The sequence below is a fragment of the Leuciscus leuciscus genome, assembly GCF_965113295.1.
Source record: "Leuciscus leuciscus genome assembly, chromosome: 7".
Taxonomy (NCBI): Eukaryota; Metazoa; Chordata; class Actinopteri; order Cypriniformes; family Leuciscidae; genus Leuciscus; species Leuciscus leuciscus.
This window is the reverse complement of record NC_138731.1, coordinates 7,977,786-7,993,629: the sequence shown is the minus strand read 5'-3', so window position 1 is coordinate 7,993,629 and position 15,844 is coordinate 7,977,786. Positions and strand designations below refer to the sequence as shown.

The 15,844-nt window shown below is 40.4% G+C and overlaps 1 protein-coding gene across 2 annotated transcripts in view; it reads right to left on the bottom strand.

The window, feature by feature from the left end:
- Nucleotides 1–15,844, bottom strand: part of LOC309503312 (FERM, ARHGEF and pleckstrin domain-containing protein 1) — a 48,277-nt gene that overhangs the window by 14,024 nt on the left and 18,409 nt on the right. For both annotated transcript variants that reach the window (XM_082176071.1, XM_082176070.1), the window contains 8 exons: nt 13,332–13,479; nt 13,158–13,253; nt 12,876–13,042; nt 11,076–11,144; nt 10,872–10,944; nt 8,386–8,554; nt 558–697; nt 40–129 (listed from right to left, as the gene is read on the bottom strand). In XM_082176071.1, coding sequence (XP_082032197.1) covers nt 40–129; nt 558–697; nt 8,386–8,554; nt 10,872–10,944; nt 11,076–11,144; nt 12,876–13,042; nt 13,158–13,253; nt 13,332–13,479 — 952 coding nt within the window. The remainder of the gene's footprint in view (nt 1–39; nt 130–557; nt 698–8,385; nt 8,555–10,871; nt 10,945–11,075; nt 11,145–12,875; nt 13,043–13,157; nt 13,254–13,331; nt 13,480–15,844) is intronic.

Here is a 15,844-nt window from a genome sequence, read left to right as displayed (position 1 = left end):
TGTGTGTGTGTATCTGATGAAGATCTGTCCATCATTTACCGCAGTGATCAGCTCCAGGTCCTTCAGGAATGTCCTCTCAGTGCTCAGCAACTCTTTAGCAATGAAGTACGCCTTATCAGTGGGACAGATCTGCACAAACACAATATATCACAATGACCTTCGCTATACTACAGCTGAGTCCTGGAGAGGTTTGATTGTGCATATAAACACACACATACAGGGCATTCAGAAAAGAGTCACTATAATGAATGTACACTACACTTTAAACGTTTTTTTTAGACATTTGTACTATATTAGTTAATCTTTAATGTTAGTTAATAAAAATAAAGCTGTTCATTGTTAGTTCATGTTAGTTCACAGTGCATTAACTAAGGTTAACAAATACAACCTTTGATTTTAATAATAGATTAGTAAATGTTTAAATTAATATTAACTAAGATTAATAAATGATGTGGAAGTATTGTTCATTCTTAGCTCATGTTAACTAATGAACATTATTGTAAAGTGTCACCAGTAACACTTTATTGAGTGTAGCTTCAGTGACACACAGATCTAACCTTCCTCCTGTTGTCCTCCTCTTCATCAGTGCGTATGGCACCAGTGTCGTTCAGCATGGGGGAGACGAGAGGAGACGGCGTCGCTCCCCGACAGTCTTCAGCGAGACCATTAACTAATGTGAGCGAAGCACACACCTCCTCTGAGAATGAGACACACACACACACACACACACACACACACACACACACACACACACACACACACACACACACACACACACACACACACACACACACACACACACACACACACACACACACACACACACACACACGATGATAGTTAGCACAGACCTGAGGCAGATGAACAGTATACTGATAGTTTCAGTATGTGATTGCTGCTCATTTCACTTATTTTAGCATGCAAATATGCATCAATAACAAAAAAAAGCACAAAAAGTACCATGATATTACCATGTTGTTGTTTTTTTAGGATATGAACCATGGGAGTCACATGTTATTTTTTGGAGGACATAGTACAGGAATATGGTGATTATACAAAATCATGATTTTTATCAAAATTGTTGTACCATGGTACTGTCATAGTACTCTTGGTAAAGGTTACAGTTTAGTCTAAATGGGTAAAAAAAAAAAAAAAATTTGAATTAAATAATGAATAACTTGAGTGTGCATGTCTATGTTGATGGTCCGTCTAGAAGTTCTTCCCACTAAACTCTACTCCTACAGGAGGTGTTTCTCAGTACTTGCCCAAATCCGGCTCGTGTGTTTCCTTAGAGTAGAGCAGTCATGATGAGTGAAGCCTGACACACACACTACCATGATGAGTGAAGCCTGACACACACACTCCCAATCAAACGTTTGAACACATTTCTCACAAGCTCAAAGCTCTCTAACTAAACGTTTGAAATAGATGACTTGACCCCACTCCTGGAAACAAGTACACTTTAGCATACTTTAAAAACTTAGCACTTACTACAGAAATAATATACTTACAGTTACACTTTTAAGGAGTCCCTGTTACAGTGTAATGATACATTAAAGTACTGAGTAATAGGCTATTAATAACTACTGTACTTACTATGGGGTTAGGATTTCAGTTTCATGCAATTATGGATAATTGATTGTTATTACTATAGTAACTACATAACGTGTAAATTAAGTATTAACAAATATACTCAAGTGCGAACTGAATGTAATGTTTTCGGACACTAAATCGCATGTTAAATGCAAATGTAATATAGTTTAAATAATGATTAAATGCAATTAGCTAAACTTGAACTAAAGTAGGACTTAAGTACATCTTAATAGAAGTAATTATGAAATTACATGTAGTCTATGAAATATAAATTAAAATATACTTAAATGTAATTGCTATTGAAACGTTTATGTCATGTATTTAAATATATTTGTAATTACACATTTGTAACAATTATTTTGTGCATTTAAAATATATGAACTTTAAATGTAATAATCAAGTACTTGAGTGTGTTAAGAAACTGTCATAGTAGTGTCTCTCTGTAAGTGCACTTAAGAGGCCTCTTATTTAATCAGTATTATATTATCTGCAAGTAATAGTTTACTTTTTTTTTTTTTTTTTTTTTTTACTCACGACATGCTATCCGGCAACAAAGGATTCCATTCATTATGCTAAGCTAAGCTAGTGGCGGCGCTGCCAGACTAAGACAATGCATGCACTGAGACAAAAATGTGTTTGCCCACCTATCTAAATGTAGAGGAGACGGCGAATAACCCCTATTTCAAAAAACGGTGGCATGTTCCTTTAAGATTTGAAGTACACTACAGGTGCACATGCAACACAATGAAGTGCACTTAGGGCAGATGGTGAAGGAAAACCCCCAATATACATGTGAACTCCTTTAACAAAGTTATTTAGTTGAGTGAATGAACAGAGCTGGAATCAAAGAAGAGCGTTTTGATATGTTTCACGTTTTGGTCACTACATAATAAGCATATTTCCATTTCTGTTATTTCATCCTTTTGATTACTTGAAAATATGAAACATTTTTATAATAAAAAGGAACATGTCCAAACTTGTAAATAGTGTTCAAACAACACAAACTCATCCATGTAAACCACACAAACCACATAAACAATGCACACTGCACCATACGTACATGAAACGTGAACTAATGCATGTATACTGCACTTCATATACACACATGTGCGGACAGATAGCGAGACATGCGTTGTGCAGCCACAGACAGCAGGAGGAGTGTGAGGGGTGTGAGGGGTGGGGTTATGACAAATATCAGCTTCACAAGCTTAAAAAACAATTCCTGAGTCTTAAAAGGCCAACTGTAACTTTATTGACACTAGTGCACAAAATACATTGTTAGAAAGTCTATGTGGTTCATAAAAAGCAGCTGAACCAAAGGTCATTGAGAAGAAACAGGCAGGAAACATCAGAACAGAGAAAACACTTGAACAGTGCTGAATGAGACAGAGGAAGAGAGGGAACGGCCATGTTCACAATAGCAGATAACACACTACCATACTTGTTTTGCAGTATGCAGCATGTAATATGTCCATTTTCTGTATGCATGCAATAGTAATGTGCAGTATACAACCAGAGCACACTGCGTAGGATACTATATTCTACTATTTCCAGTGTAAAAAAAAATGAATTGGATGTAATAGCGTCTTTTTGTTGGCTGATTATTTGATCAGACTGATAAAATGTAACATATTCTTACACAAAATGAAAACTGTAGGCCACTTTCTGGATTAAACGTGCCTTGGTACAGTATGTCAACAATATGTAAATGTTTGTTGCATAGTTTATTCTTTCACATGTTTCATATACTATTTTTCTAAATAGTAAGAAGTAGGGCTGGGCGATATATCGCACGATATTGTTATGCGCATCTCATCAGTAAAGCCGGTTCCTTGATTAGTAGTAAATCGCCATCACCTGCTTTCAGATGGAGCGGCATTTACTACAAAGAGCCGTAGTTAACTGACAAGCTGAGCCATATCGCATTAATATCGCGGACGTATCGCCAGCGATAATTAATGCGATATGGCTCAGCTTGTCAGTTAACTACGGCTCTTTGTAGTAAATGCCGCTCCATCTGAAAGCAGGTGATGGCGATTTACTACTAATCAAGGAACCGGCTTTACTGATGAGATGCGCATAACAATATCGTGCGATATATCGCCCAGCCCTAGTAAGAAGTGTACTATATGCAGTATGCTTGTGTACCATTGTGAACATAGCCATTGTGTGAGAAAGATCATCAACATGTCATTCACACAAATCAACAGCAGGTGGCGTGATTTTTCTCAGGCCATGAAGCTGATGGAATCATTATGAATACAAATACTGGTGTATAATTTGATAATTGTGTGAACAAACAAAAGAAGATCAGTCATGTCACAGACATACAAAAGGATATTCAAATTTTCATGTGTGAAAATTTCCCAGAGTGCACTGCTTCTCAGCTTTCATCGAAACAGCACAGGACAGCCATAGGAAGGGAGAGCATGCAGCGCAGCATTTAAAAACACCAGTGGTTACAAAGATTCATTCATTCCCATTTTAAATGCCAGCAGAAAACATAAGCATTTATTGATCATAAATGGCAAGGATGACAAACTCAAGCTGTTTCAGAAAAGAAAAGGTATAAAACAACAGTGAATATCAGCCAATAGTGCAGTGACATCAAAGCTGAGTGTGAAATCAGACAGGGATTAGAAACACTTGTGCTAGGTGGCATTATCACACTTTCCTTGTTTTTTCTGACAATGAAATCTACAGCAGGTATGCATTTTTTTGTTGAAATATCAAAAAACCTAAATGAAATGGCCTTTCTAATCCCTGCTGAAGGATAACGGTTGAACCCACGGGTAAGGTAAGGTGGGGGTGCTCAGGGAGGGAGGGAGAGTAAAACACAGTAGCCACGTTTCCATTACAGATTTGCACAAAACTTTTGCTATATTTTCAAAATGTCGATAAAAAACGATTGTAAAATGATGCCGTTTCCATTAACCGATGTTATGCGACTAAATGCGAGTCATTTTTTTCTTGCGCGACAAGTCAATCAAAAAATCACGGCTGTTACGTACGCCAGGTGAATGTGAGAAAAAAAAAAACATTTCCATTGCAGTTTTGCGAAATATTCCTTTTTCGAATTGTATTATTAACCAACGTAAAACATTTTTGCGATACATGGGAGTTTTTGCGAAATTGGCGCATTTCCATTGGGCGTATTTTCAGTTCGCAATTCCAATGTGCGCAATTTGAAGGGTAATGGAAACGTGGCTAGTGAGACACAGACACAAATGCTCTCATATGACACTTTCTGTCTATAGACTGACCCATCCCACAGCTTAAAGGGACAGTTCACTCAAAAATGAAAGGTCTGTCATTGCTTACTCACCCTTAAGTCACTCCAAACCCATATGGCCCAATGTGACCAATAAACTGTATAATTCTATTGTACTCTAAAAGAGCAGTGCGAACATTCTTCAGAATTATTCCTTTTGTTTGAAGAATATAAAGGTCCTACATGAAGGTGAGTAGCCTATGTAATTTCATCAACTGAAATCTCTTACTGACAAATACATTCATCACAATTCTGACACAACAGGAGAAAAAATCTTTATATATTCAAAAAGTTTACATTTAAAGCTACCTAATTAAAAATCATGCAGGATTTTATAAGATACCATTAAAAATGTCCCAGTCTCTGAATCTGCTGGCTTCTCGCAGTAAACAGAGATATTTCCCAGGCTCACACAGAGCGTGAAATGAGCCACACAATGAAGACCATTATATAAAGCTCTTTTGCAAAAGCTGAAGATGAGTGAAGCTTCAAAAAAATCACACTAGGTCCTTTAAATGATTCATTGAAGATCAGCTGAGAGTGCCAGCACACACGTACAAATGGCAAACTGATGTTCAAGAATATTAATGAAGATGAAGCTCTACACCAGGGGTGGCGAACTCCGGTCCTGGAGAGCCTCAGTCCTGCAGAGTTCAGCTCCAACCCTGATAAAACGTACCTGCCAGTAGCTTCCTAGTAACCCTTCAGACCTTTGCTGTGTTCAAAATCGCCCCCTAAACTATTCATTCATTCACTATTTCCTACATTACTCCACTAATATAGTCCACTTGAAGGAGTGAATGAAAACGAGTGAGTGAATTCAGACCGGAAGGTGTGCCGGAAGGGCAGTCGCTTTTGCTTTTTTAATAATTAATTGAAACGTAGCAAACTGGCAGCTCCAGTAGAAATAAAAAGATTTATCCTGAACTCTGCTATGGAAACTAGCATGCAAAAACAGTAATTAAACAATTTAATAGTCAATTAAAAAGGAATTTATACCTGTATAATATTACACTTGGATTTATTCAGCTGTGGCGCTCACAGTGCATTATGGGTTTTCTTTAGCCGTTGAGCGTACATCAGTTGTACACTCATTATTGCGTTGCATTGTGGGATTGAATGAGTGCACTCAGTAACATCCACTATTGTTTCGGACACCACTACAAATTGCTGTCCCCTCAAATAGTGCCCTATTGGAGGGTATAGGGGGCGATTTCGGACACAGCCCTTGATTAGCTTGTTGAGGTGTGTTTGATTAGGGTTGAAGCAAAACTCTGCAGGACTGTGGCTCTCCAGGACCGCTGTTCACCATTCCTGCTCTATACAAAGAGTAGCCAACCCTGCTCCTGGAGGGCTACCATACCCCAATCAAACACACCTGATCCAGCTAATCAAGGTCTTCAGGATTACTAGGAAATAACAGGCAGGTGTGTTGGGTTGAACTGAAGTCTGCAGGAGCAAGACTGGGTACCGCTGCTCCACACCAGGGGTTCTCAACTCTGGTCCTCAAGATCCACTTTCCTGCAGAGTTTAGCTCCAAACCTGATCAAACTCACCTGCCTATAACTTTGTAGTAATCCTGAAGATCTTGATTTTCTTTGTTCAGGTGTGTTTGATTAACTCTGCAGGAAAGTGGTTGAGGGCCAGAGTTGAGAAGGTTGCTACACATACTTGTATAAAAAAGGGGTGAGATCCACTTTCCTGCAGAGTTTAGCTCCAACCCTAATTAAACACACCCAAACAAGATAATCAAAGTCTTCATGATCGGATGCTACAGGCAGGTGAGTTTGATCAGGGCTGGAGCTAAACTCTGCAGGACTAGAATTGCCCATCCCTGTTCTAAAAGCACAACAATCATTTCAAATGTAGGATCCGAGATCTATTTCCTAATGTTATTAAAAAGCCTAAATGGTCAAAAGTAATGATTTATGGAGAGTGTTCCTCATAAAGGCGAGGCATGAAGGCCCCATAAACTGTACTCCCTCAAACTCTTTCATATAACAGCCTCACCATTAACAACCCCTAAATGCCAGGGTGGAATGATGATTTGACATTGCTGTTGGAGCCTCAGATTTAACTCTAAGAACCTTACTCTAACCCAAACATCTAAACGGTCGACAGGAAAGTTGCTCCTGGACCAACAAGGATGTGGATCCAGGAACACATCTTGCTTGGCAAAATCACGGTCACATCTACCTGTAATGGCTCCTTGCATATTTCCAACCCAGAGATCCTGAAGTTACTCCAGGGAGTGACAACATCACTCTGAGTTTCTGAAATATTCCAGATTATTTCTGCATCAGAACTGAGTAATAATTTTTCTGTGCAGAACTTGGCACAACAAAAGTCCCCTCCTGCTCAATAAAGAGGCTGGATACAATCACTTACAGTAAAACTGTACAAAATGTTTGCCTCAAGAAAGGGAAGAATATCCACCTTGTCACACAGCTAAGGCCATCTCAGGTTACAGGAAAAGAAAACTCAGTGTGGCATGGCTGAGAAGCACAGCGCAATGAAGTTTTCATGCTAGCATGGCTAGCAGTTAAACACTTGCATCCCTTCCTCATCGCTAAGGTTCACACACCCTCCTTCATCATCAAGATCATCTAGCTGCAAGCTCTCAAAGGAGTACTTGTTTCTGCGGAGGGGGGACGAACTACGGGCGGCTTGGTTTTCAAACCCTAGTGATTGGCTGCAGGAGCCAGTAGTCTCCGCCTCCTCAGAGTCGCTAGTATCTGTGCCACTACTGGTGGAGCCATCAATCATCTGCACAGCCCCGAAGCGTCGGTGCGGGGAGCTTAGCTTGAGATTGGCCTTGCCGGGAGGCGTGAGCCCGTTGGCCAGCATTCGGCGCTCCAACATGGCCATTCTCTCAGAACGGGAGAGAACGGGAGTGTCTCTTGTCTGATTCAAGACACGCGTGTTTCTTTCTAACTGGCTAACAGTGTTCTGGGACTTGTTTGCAGAACGATTCATAATTGGGGAGCAGCTACTAAAAAGTCCACATCTTTCCTCCCGTCCTGCTTTTGAACTAAAGCTCCACCCGGTGTGTCCATTATACTGGGTGTGGCTTAGTGAGCCGGTCCTGTGAATTGAGGAGGGGGCGGGGCTAGAGGTCAGGCTCCTGGTGCCTGTGTGGTGGTTTTTTGCAGCCAACTCTTCCATTAGTGTGCTATGGAGCGGCCCGTGTACCCTGCCTCCAAAAAATGATGACTCAAAAATGTTAGCACATTGATTTGGAGAGGAGGGGCTGGGGTAGCTGTGGGCGGGGCTTTCGGCTTGGTTTACAGGGGAAAGAGGCGGAGACTCTTTCTGCCTGAACTTGCCTAAGTATCTGTCCTGCTTATGTGTACGGTGCAAACCAAACCCTGTGCCATAAGCGCTGTCACTGTTGCCATCACGTGTGTGTGAGTGTGACCTGCTGACCCGACCTCTGACTTCCTGTTCACTAAACTCTGCATCACTGCAGTCAATATAAGGAATGGATGAGCTGCTGCCTTTAGCTGCGCGGGACGCCAGACCTGCTCGATCGACGGGGGTCTGCTTAGCTGCCTGACTTCTGCTGTCCTCTTGAATGGGGTACGTTTGGTCACTGCATCCGTTGCGCTGAGTCGATGGGGAGGAGTTTCCACATGGTCTTAATACCGCAGAGTCTTCAGAGCTTACTAAAAATGAGCCATCCCTGACAGCCTGAGAGAAGAAGAGACAAAGACAAGAGTCTTCCATAAGTGCCTAAATATTTCAGGTTCTGGGTTCTATAAAAGTTAGGGTCTACGATTACCCCAAAGTAATCAACTTTTCATTTACATTAATGCACTTACAATAGAAGTCTAGCATTCCAGATGGTGTAGAAGCAGAAAATGTGAAGCTTGTTCATGAATTATTTAAGTTTATTATTCGATCTATAGAGTTTTTTAAACTGGGTGGAACTACTTGAAGTCCACAGTTTTGCTACGGAATTGGGCAATTTTTACACTGTTGCCGAGGGTTGTTTTTTAGTCCGCGGGTTGAAGCAACACCTCTGATTTTTCCCCCCCCCGGGATGCGACTGGGCTAGTTTTGGCCGTGATTGGACGGGTTTTGAATAGAAATTAGGCTGATTTTGTGACTCACACCTGGCAACCCTGATACCAACTAATAGATGGTTGAACTTCTGGTTATGCCAAAACTTCTGGTTATGGGTGGAGTTTGCTCTATGTGAATAGTTACATCATGCCCCTTTCTTGTATCCTTGCCAGGGCTGGATTATAAACTGCACCAGTGGGATCATTGCCCTGTGGCCTTCAAAGCTTCAGGCCCTGCAGTTGGATGCCAGGCCCTTCAGTGAAAGGAGGCTGAATAAGAGGCTCCTCAGTACATATAGTGCAAACTGAGCACTAAGGCTATGTTCACACTTAGCGTCTTTTTTGACAAGAAAAAGTTGACAACGGCGTTTTTTTAGCAAAAAAAAAAACGCTGGCAGCGTTCGGTTACAAATAGCAGCCGAGCGCGTCTTTTGTTGCTATAACAACAGCTGCAACAGTAGCCTAGTGCTGTGTGATGCAAAAAATTTCGAGAAAGAGAAAGTTGGCTCTTGCGTTGGCTTTTGAAGTTACCGGGGAGGAGAATGTCGGTTCACAAAGACGTTTGTGGGTGCACGACAGACAGTTGTTCTTGTTGTTATGGAAACGACAGGTCTCGCTACTCGCTTGTCATTGGTCAGCTGTCAAAAAGGCGCTTGACGTAGGCCGTTCTTTTCAGAAAAGTTGAACTTTTTTCAACTTAAAAAGACGCTCTGAGCTGCAGAAAAAGACGCCGGCGGTGGCGTCTAAAAAAGCGCTCAGGACTTTTTTGAAAGAACGGTTTACTCCATAGGGTTATAATGTAGAACAGACGCTGGCAGTTTGAAAAAAGACGCTAAGAGTGAACATAGCCTAAGGCAGTCAATCGGTTCAGACAGTAATTTTTTACATTTAATTTTTTAATTTAAATCATGCTAATTTAAAGGTGCATTCAGTAGTTCTTGTATGATTTGTGTACTTTAAGTCCCGTTACCACAATGGTGTTAGACCAGTGGTGTCCAATACTGCTCCTGGAGGGCCACTGTCCCGCAGAGTTCAGCTCCAACCCCAATTTAACACACATGAACCAGCTAATCAGCTAATGTTGAGGCAAATTGGAGCTAAACTCTGCAGGACAGTGAGTCCTCAGTCTTCCAAAACTGAGTTTAGACACCCCTTTGTTAGACTCTTCACTGCCATCTATTGACGTGGATCTAACAAGATGCAAGGTGGGCTTCACTACTCAGGATTTTCTCCATCATCAAATCTTTCCACATTTTGTATGCTCTACCGATGTTTACACTTGTTTTTTGTCTTTCATGGTCTTTCTGTTTCCTAGACCTTTTCTAAAAGCGGTCCGCACCATACATAATTGAAACACAAACTTTATCTCATATGATAACAACTTTTTAAATTAGCACCAAACTACTGAATGCAGCTTTGTATCTCCATCTATCCATCCATTTCTAAATATATTTCTGTGGTAATTGACATTATGCATCAATTGCTTTAGAGTGAGTTTAAAGTCCCTGTGAACCGGAAGTTGCAAACGACTTTTCTCCAGTGTTGTGACGTATTTCCAAGTGAAACGGAATATTGAACAGAGGGCAAGGTTTTACTTTAGCACTCCTCTCTATCTCTGCTCATAGCAGACTGACGGTTTGATGGGAGTGGTTAAGCGTTTTCAACCCAAGCCGTCAAACTGACGTCATCAGAAAAGGAACGCCATTCCAGATCGGAACTTTTCAAATTTTGATTAAAGATTACCACGGCAAACCTTTTTTTGTGTGTATTAACTTGCACGGATTAATTGTTCACCACAAGACTAGTAATATGCGCTAACAAAGTAAATAGGGTCAATTTTGATTTCATGTTGACTTTAAGCTGTATTGAAACCAAAACCTTCCTTAAAAACGTATCTCTTAATTGATAATGCCTTGAAAACTTTCATATGTGAAGACACTAACTTGATTTGGCACTTGGACCTGTGCAGAACGCAGAGGCGACAGGCTACTGTTGTACTGCACTTTACTATGTTTCCTGAAAGAGAAAACAACAAACACACACAATGAACCGCAAAGCGTTTCAAGTTTACACTGAATAAATCTTTAAAGAAATAGCAGTGCTGAATCTCTGACTTTACATTCATTAAAAGAACATATCAGACTCACCTATCAAAGGGCAGTTTTTTAAACTCATTTTCCTTCACATAATCTATCACCTGCTTCTGTGTCCGACCGCTGCAGAGAAGAGGGGGTAATTAGTCCAACTGCATAGGATGACACGTTTCCAAAAGTAGCCAATTAGCTCTCTGTTTTTCAGAATTAAAGGGGGTATACTTTCAAAGTATTCCAAAATTAGAAAATATATATATAATTACTACAGACCAACATTTGTTTTATGTTCTTTTCAGCACATTTCTGTGCAAATAACCTGCAACCCGTTACTACTCATTTATCACAAGTGTCTTAAAGGTACAGAAGAAAAATGGCGTGTTTAATTATAGAGAGGGCAGAGAGAGGGTAGAAATGGTCAAGAAAATTAAAAAAGGCAAAAAAAAATTATAATATTTAATTATCAAAAAAAATGTCTAATAATCATGACATAAACCCCTTTAATAAACAAAGTTGCACAAATCAATATTACATTTTCAAAAAGAAATAGCACTTTAGCATACTTTTAAAAAGAGTGCTTATTAAGGAAATAATATACTTTAAAAGAATAGAGACTTTACATGATAATTGCAATTAAATTAAAATGTATTATAATTTAAAATTGATATTAAATACAACTAGCTGAACTGTCACAGTGTCTGGTTTGTGTATTCCTGGTGTCCACTAGAGGTCCTCTTCCCCACTGTGTCATCCACATTATGAACCGCATTCCCCACAATCCTTGTCTGTACCAATCACTGTTCATTGCACTCAGCTGTTCCCCATCATTGTTCCCAGCTGTTCCCGGTTTCATTGTTAGTTCTGTGAGTATATATACCCTGGTTGTTCAGTGTTTGTCACGGAGTCCTTGTCTATTATCACACCACTTCTGAGTTCTGCTTTGTTGCCTGTTTTGTATTGTTTTATGTTTTGGATTGCTTCCTTGGTTTTGACCCCTGCCTGGACTAGATTTACGATTACGAATTACCCTAATAAATGCACTTGGATCTTACCTGTGGATCGTGACATGAACATTAAAGTGCTTGACTTAATTACATCTTTATATATAATTTCAAAACAACTTCTATTGTTTCATAATTACTTCTATAAATTAAAAATAAAAGTTTTAATCTGACATTATAACAAAGTGCACTTTTTAAGTGTTTTTAAGTGTGTTAAGAAATATATTTAAAAGTAAACTCTCTTTAAGTACACTTAAGTGGCCTGTAGTCAATAATTTTTAAACTCATCTTTGATCATCAAAATGACATATTTAAAAGTTATTAAAAAAAATTTTCCTTGAAAAAATTCTTCACGGCTTAAAATAGCTTGAATGTGACTCTACACCCTTGCCTAATTTAGTATATGCGGTTCTATGAATATGCAAATGAGCCCCGCCTCCACTCACTCACTCAGCTTAGAGATCCACTGGTTGACGATCACACGTTGATCTGATTGGTTACAAGTTTGTGACGTCAGAAACACCAGCGACTTCAAACCGTGTTTTTGAGACTGTCTTAATACTCAGCAATGGTGTCGACTTATGAATTTGCACATGGTTTGTCTTAAAGCATATTAAAAACACCACATAGACATATAAACAACATTAAAAGCTTGATTTTCACCACAGGGGGACTTTAATATATTATCTGCCATAAAAATAAAATAAAAACACACAAACACACACACTTTGAAGTACACAATCAACTCTATTAAGCGCACTTCTTCTTTTTCAATTAAGGGTTCACACTACACATATATGACTATACCCAAACACCCACAGATATATTTTTCCAGATGTTTCACCAGATGTAGTACCTGAACCTGAAGGAAGAGCCCCTGCTGAACAGCACCGGTTTAGGTTTGGGTCTGGGCTCCTCAAAGAGCCTGAAGAAGGCGTGATACTCCACACAGATCTTCCAAAACATTTTACAGCAGTCCCGACTCGCCATCAAAAACTCCAGAGTATCCTGATTAACATTCTCCTACAGGACGAGACAGACAGATTACAAATGGACATTATAATATAAACCTAATGTAATGACACATTCATGTTAAAACAGTAATATACAGCCATAACCACACAGAAGTGAGACTCACGCTAGGGTCTGCTCTTAATTTGATAAGGAACCTCCTTCTCTTGAAACTCAGCTTGCGTATTTTAGACCAGTTGAAGTTGTTGATCCTGGTGTGCCCCTGAGTAAAGCACAGCTCGTGTCATGGAAAGCACTCTGTTGCTCATGAACGTGTGTGAGAGTGTGTGAGTGCATGTACCTGAAACACGAGGACACCTGCGTGTGCCACAGCCAGACTGAGTTTGGTTCCTTCTCTGTCTTTCGCAGGATGAAGTCGGATACCGTACATCTCTAACCTGCATGCCACCTCCAGCAGACGGTGATCTGACTCTGCTGGAGTCTGCCCACTTTAACACACACAAACACACACAGTTATAACACTGCCTGGTGCTTCTGTTGCTAAATGCTATATCGTAGCCTACTTAAAGTGCCCCTAATGTGCTTTTTGGGATATTCCCTTTCACGAAAAATTCTGCAAAGTTTCAAAGATCAAAGTGCAGATACATTTTTTGAGTATTTGTCTCTCAAAATAAAGAAGTGATTCTGAACTGAAACGAGTCGTCAGTAATTCCAGTCTCACTTCCAGCTGAATCTACGCATGTTTGTTACACATTTGCATAATGCCAGTCTCTGATCTTCATTGGCTGCTGGTGAACGTCTACTTTGACCCTCAAACACAGTAGTTTATCTGAGACTGGAAGAGTTTGGTTTGTGTTGTTCATGTCGAGAAGACGCTGTTTTCTGCTGACAAAGCAAGTCCACTGTGATGAGATTGATACGGTAAAACCGACGTCATCATTACTGTTCGTATCACTGTGTATCAAGAGCTGAGATTGACCGTTCGCAAAGACCCGCCCCCTTTAGTTACTGTTGCTAAGTCCGACAAGCAACGCCTCTCTCACGCCACTCCATGTTCTCACACAGTGAAAAATACATCGCGGAGCAGAGAGGACACTGACAACGCGAAGTCTCAGCTTTCAATTTTTGGTCATTTTTTTAAAAGAAATTTAAACAATAAATACCGTTTTGTGGCTCTTTAATGTGTCTGACAGCTCGCTGTAGAGCCTCAGTTAAAGCCTTTCATGAACCCATCATCTCTTCCTTAGCATCAAATAAACATGAATGAACAGCAGAAGGAATGTTGTTTTAACCGCGGAAAGACGTCAGTACACACTGTTTTTCAAGTTCAAATTCTCCAACGTTAATCTACTAACTCTTCTGACTGCTTTGTCGGACAAAAATGGCGGATTCGGCGGATTATGATTGGTCAGATCGCCTGTCAATCAAACTCCCTGCGAAGAGTCAATTAAGATATGCTAGTATCTGTTTGGTTTCTGACACGCGCTGTAAGCGGTCAGACTGGACCATCTGACCAATCAGAGCAGAGTAGACCAATCACAACAGACTGGGTCACCTGACCAATCAGAGCAGAGTAGACCAATCACAACAGACTGGGCCAATCAGTGCAGAGTAGAATACTCTGCTCTGATTGGTCAGATGGCCCAGACTGTTGTGATTTGTCTACTCTGCTCTGATTGGTCAGATAGCCCAGTGTGTTGTGATTGGTTTGCTCTTCACTGGGTCATCTGACCAATCAGAACAAAGGAGGCTCTCATAAAGAAGGGGTTTAGAGAGACAGAACCCTTTATTGAACCCTTATTTCAGACATTGTGAAAAAAGAGCTGATGCAATGGAAATTAATAGAAAATGAAAGTTTTTTGATCTTAGATGCGTGTAAATCTATTGTAGGAGATAAAAACCTAATTAGAAACCTTTAAGGGTGTATTCACACTTGTTGTTCGGTTGGCTTGGTTCGTTTGGTCCGGACCAAAAAAAAACAAAAAAAACTTTTAGTCCTGATCCGCATTCAGATTGGCAATTTTATCACCAACCCTAAAGATCCCAAACTTAAAGTCATAAGGATGTTCACAACCTGACTGGTCGGTTTTTATGACGTATTGCCTATTTTAAGACGGCACTTACCGAACATCCAAAGCAGTGCTGTGAGCTGGGAATAACACGCTCGTTGTATGTGCGTAGCCTTTTGACCAGCTGAGAACTCGTGAAGAGCTTAACCAGACAGCAGAGTAGTGTCGGCCCAGATCCGGCCCACATCTGGTACATGTAGACTCAACACGTGGGCCGGATCTGGTACGACACGTTTGCTGTCTGGGTATAAAATGTGCAAATGAGTCAAAACAGCGGCAGGAATCCTTCCAGCACACACAAAAATGAAGATCTGCTGCGAGAGACGCGGTTCTGATGCCTGTACCGAACGGTGATGGGCAACATCACGACTATGAGGAGAAGAACCAGGTGTGCTTGAGCATTCTGTGCTTTTTAGGGTCTCATCTTCCTGTTTTTGGTTCGTTTACATGCCTTTGGTCTGTGTTGCGTTCATATTTCAGTCGAATAATAAATAAATAAAGCAGCAACCCAAAATAACAGATGACAAAGGGGTAACCAAAAAAGGCTGAAGTCAGTGATCCCTCACCTTTTATCATTCTCTGCAGGTGTTTCACATCATGATTAGCTCAAAGCCCCCCCCAACACTCGTTATATTAATACGGCCCAGAGGCACGTCACAAACCGCACCATAGTTTGTTTGGAAGCGAACCGCGATCCATCTTCTCAGTGGTCTCAGTCCACTTGTTCGGTGTCACCAGGATTTGTATGGCAGCGTTCACACTTTTTCAAATGAACCGCACTAAA